This window comes from Dendroctonus ponderosae, unplaced genomic scaffold (assembly GCF_020466585.1).
Source record: "Dendroctonus ponderosae isolate FM_Combo_2020 unplaced genomic scaffold, Dpon_F_20191213v2 Dpon_F_20191213_1, whole genome shotgun sequence".
Taxonomy (NCBI): domain Eukaryota; kingdom Metazoa; phylum Arthropoda; class Insecta; order Coleoptera; family Curculionidae; genus Dendroctonus; species Dendroctonus ponderosae.
Window position 1 is genome coordinate 62,823,827 of NW_026017110.1, and position 4,801 is coordinate 62,828,627.

Sequence of the window (4,801 nt, forward strand, 5' to 3'; positions counted from 1 at the left end):
ACGTCGAAAGGAATCGATCGAGCTAAAAAAATACGCTTGTGAAATTTTGATTTTTGTTCGAAATTTTCCCATATGTTTTTTTTCGAAGGTCTCGAATTTTAAATCATTTTCAGCTCACAGACGCGATGAATGCATCGAACTCATTGAAAAACATGCTAGACATTTGAGATCCGAAATAATAGACATTTTCGGCACCTTTTAAGCGTTTTTTTACGCGTTAGCGATCTTTAGCCGACGATTTCTTCTTTGCTATTGACCCAAACACTTTATAAATGCATATTTGTGAGCTTCTTACGCCGAAAGGAATCGGTTGAGCTGAAAAAACACGCTTGTGAAATTTTGATGTTTGGCCAAAATTTTGCTAAGGGTAGAGGTCGATTTTAAAAAAAAAATAAAATTTTGTCAAAATATCTTTAATTTTACATAATTTTTAGCTCATGGACGCGAATAATGCATCGAACTCATTGAAAAACATGCTAGAAGTTTCAGATCCGAAATAATAGACATTTTAAGCATTTTTTGAGCGTTAACGATCTTTAACCGACGGTTTCTTCCTTATTATTGACCCAAACACCTAATAAATGCATATTTGTAACCTTCTTACATCGAAAGGAGTCGATTGGGCTAAGAAAACACGCATGTGAAATTTTAATTTTTGGTAGAAATTTTTCCAAAGGTGGGGGTTGATTGATGAAAAACATGCTAGAAGTTTGAGATCCGAAATAATATACATTTTTGGCACATTTTAAGCGTTTTTTGAGAGTTCACGATCTTTAGCCGGCGATTTCTTCCTTGTTGTTGACCCAAGCACTTTATAAATGCATATTTGTGAGTTTCTTACTTCGAAAAGAATCGATTGAGCTCAAAAAACGATGTCTTGGAAAAATGGAAACTTTCTCAAAATGTCTTAAATTTTACATCATTTTCAGCTAACGGACGCGAGGAATGCATCGAATTCTTTGAAAAACATGCTAGAAGTTTCAGATCCGAAATAATAGACATTTTGGCTCATTCTTGAGAGTTTACGATCTTTACCGGACGATTTCTTTCTTATTATTGACCCAAACACTTCATAAATGTACATTTGTGACCTTCTTACGTCTAAAGGAATCGATTGAGCTAAAAAAACACGCATGTGAAATTTTAATTTTTGGTCGAAATATTTCCAAATGTGGGGGTTGATTTTTTGGAAAAATTAAAATTTTCTCAAAATGTTTTAAATTTTACATCATTTTCATCATTTTCAGCTCACAGACGCGAGGAGTCCATCGAAAAACATTCGAACTCATTCAAAAATATGCTGGAAGTTTCAGATCCGAAATAATATACATTTTCGGCACATTTTAAGCGTTTTTTGAGCATTCATGATCTTCAACCGACGATTTCTTCCTTATTATTGACCCAAACACTGTATACATTCACATCTGTGACCTTCTTGCGTCAAAAGAAATCGATTGAGCTTAAAAAACACGCATGTGAAATTTTGATTTTTGGTCGAAATTTGGTAGCATTTTAAAACGATGTGCCACTTGGCCCCCTTAAACCGCAGGCTGACTTACGCCTGTTGCAGTACTTATGGCTGGATTTTCAGTAACTCTCAATATAACTTCCTCTTCTTGCTCAGCTATTTTAGTATTATACAACTATTTATTATACAGCTCAGAAACTATTTTGGTGCTGTTATCATATCTCACACTGGAGAGTCCTGTTTCTTCTAAATGATTGTTCAAATTTCTAAACAGATTCCGGATTGGTTGTTTTAAAAAATCAAATAAACATATCGTCACAACATTTCAAATCTATAGCGCAAAGGTTTTCATAATAATGGCCAAACAACGAATTTAATTTACGACTTCAAACACCCTGTACCCTGAAACATCCTTGCGGCAATGGTCACGGATTTCCCATCCTTAATGAATCACCCTGTATATAAAAAAATCACGTTTTGAAGATTTTATTGAGGACTGTATTTTTGTTGTTTATTAAATGTAGGTAGTTTGAGATGGACCAAGCACTGGCTCCACTAGTGGACCGGCGCATGGACTTCTTAGGAACTTACGTTCAAAAGTCTCTAAAGCTAAAACCCGAAAAATGGTCGCGAATGATGGTTACGGAAGATTACAAAGGGATGGTAATGAAATTTTTGGAAAGGCCGGCGCCGTTTGTTCTGGTGATTATTTTAACACCTGCTGCCCAACTGGTGCCCTCAAACGGGTTTCCACTCACGCAGCTTAAAACTAAAGGTTTGCTGAGGTTTGCGTGATTTTCATTATTCAAACTAGCGATTTCAGGAGTGTATTTTATCAAAAAGGACTTGGCTCCGGTGTCGAAGACTTCCCCTGGCGATTCCGTCATTCTGGGAGATCTTTCGCCAAAGCTGATTGACCAATTGGCTTCCCTTGTGGACGAAGTAGTTTCCATAACTGCTTTGACTTCCTATTTGATAAATTGGTTTAGGTTTTAGTTCCGCTCCTCTCCAACTCGCAAAATCATGGAGAGTGGCCAGCAGTTATAGCCAAAGACGTTCATAAACACGTTCACAGTTTGCGAAGCACTGTGTATCAGGTTAAAGGGCAAGTGAATGGACAGACTGTACTCCCCATGCCTGTGGGAGTTGAGCGGGTCTATGAGGTAGAAAAAGTTCTTATTGAGAGTAAAGGAGAGATCTGCGACTTGTATCTAAAAAGTGGAATTGAAGGAGTGGTAATGAAGTGGGCTTCCCAAATTAGTGATGTGTTGGCCAATGATTTTGCTGACAATGCTGTGAGCGCATTGCCTTCGGTGGGTAGGTGCGCCTCAATTGCGGAAATCCACCTCCTAACGAAATGCAACGTTTTCATAGAAATCCAGTTTTGGAGTCAACGACAAAAAAATCTGCAATGCATCTATGAGCAACTGAAAGAGTCGCGGGTGCGAAGCATGGCAAGCATTCTGGAAAAAACCAGCAGCGCCTATTATGTGTGCTTCAAGAATGTGTTCAAAAACGTCGTGGTCGCATTAGCTGAAGCCAAAGACATTCACCTGCACCTCACTCCCTTAATAAAGCATATATCCCTACTAGAAGAGACCGACTTCAGCGAATGTATACCACTACTAGCTCCAGTTATGCATGTGGTTTGTCTCATTTGGGCCACATGTGACTCTTACGATCAAGTAAAGCTGATAACTTTACTAAAGCAAATTTGCAATCTCCTGATATTCGAAGCTAAAAAATTTCTAGATCCTACTACCTTATTTCACAGTGATATTGATGAGGCGATGCAACGCGTTGGCTTATGCATCAATACAATGAAACAGTTCATGAGCCTATTCAAAATATACAAATTGAATTTAGCCAGGTTTTTCCACGGCAGAGAGCCACGCTTGTGGAACTTTGATGCCAAAATGGTTTTCGAACGGCTCGACGCGTTTAAGGAGAGACTTCAAACCATTCAGTGGTTCTTCAACACAGTCCTGGAGTTCAGCAAACTTGAAAAAGTCGAAATTGGAGGCATCAAAGGTCGCACTCTCAGCTCGAGGGTCATAACAGTCTACAGTGAATTTCAGCAATGTTATTCTACATTCGCAGGGAAGTCTTACGACGTTCTGGATCCCGACGACTTATCGTTTTTAGAAGACTTTCAACTTTTCAAACAGAAGATATTTGAAATGGACATGAAACTAGCTGCTATTTTGTGTCAAGCGTTTGAAGACTGCGCCAATTTGGAAAGCATGTTTAAGTTAATAAATATTGCCGGATGTTTGTTAGAACGGCCCTTTATTAAAAGCGAATTCAGCAAGAAATTTGTTTTAATTGTCGATATGCTGGAACATGAAGCCAAGTTGATCGAGGTAGATTGCGGTTTCATACCACTTCGCGTTGGCTGAATTTGCGTTTGTAGGCCGCGTTTGAACAGCAAATGAGCAGCAAGAGGAAATACGGGGAATTTATCGTTGATAACTATGTGCCTCCTGTAACTGGGGCTCTTAGATGGACAACCAATTTGAAGGCGAGAATTGCGGCTATTAAAAAGAAGTTTGAACATTCTCAACAGGTGTAAGTGCTCAGTTTCAATTCCCTACTACCCTCGTTCGGGCTGTAGTCGGACGATTTTTTTAGTTTTTTCTTCATAAAAAGTTCAATTTTGAAAAGAAAATTTCCAATAAAATATTTTAGAGTCTTCCGTGTCTTCTTTGTCGAATTCCATATTAAACCAAATTAACTTTTCATTTTGGCTTTTTTGAAAACGGTCAATCTCAATTACTCGTCTTAGTAACTGAAAACATCTTGGAAACTCCTAGAAATTTTCCAATCAAGTGAGTTTTTCCTCACGTAAAGCAGCCGATTTTCCCTTTCGAGTAATGTTATCGGCAGCATTCAGGAATTTTTGGTTTTTCCTTGACGAATTTTTGAAAAATCAGTGCTGTCCAGCAACCACTCGCTTCTCCTTAGTTACTGAAAACATCCTGGAAACTCCCAGCAATTTCCTAATAAAGTGACGTTTTCGTCATTTAAAGCCGAAGATTTATTCTTTCGAGGGATATTCTGGGCAGGCTTGAGAAATTTTTGAATTTTCCTTGACAAGGTTTTTAAATTAGTCTATCTACTGTTTACTTAGTTACTGAAAACATCCTGGAAATTCCCAGCAATTTCCTATTCAAATGAGGTTTTCATCATCTAAAGCCGCAGATTTTCTCTTTCAAGTGATGTGATGGGCTGCACTCAAGAATTTTTTGTACTTTCTTGGCAAATTTTTGAAAAATCCGTGCTGTCCAACGACCAATCGCTTAGATTTAGTGTTTGAAAAGTCCTGAAAACATC

General features: G+C 38.1%; 1 protein-coding gene across 1 annotated transcript in view; it reads left to right on the top strand.

Moving 5' to 3' along the window:
• Positions 1–2,001: 2,001 nt before the first annotated feature.
• The window catches only part of LOC109541062 (dynein beta chain, ciliary), a 23,330-nt gene continuing 20,530 nt past the window's right edge, over positions 2,002–4,801 (top strand). Inside the window, exons 1-4 of the mRNA XM_048663699.1 lie at positions 2,002–2,243; positions 2,292–2,410; positions 2,458–3,831; positions 3,882–4,036. Coding sequence (XP_048519656.1) covers positions 2,003–2,243; positions 2,292–2,410; positions 2,458–3,831; positions 3,882–4,036 — 1,889 coding nt within the window. The 5' untranslated portion in view covers position 2,002. The remainder of the gene's footprint in view (positions 2,244–2,291; positions 2,411–2,457; positions 3,832–3,881; positions 4,037–4,801) is intronic.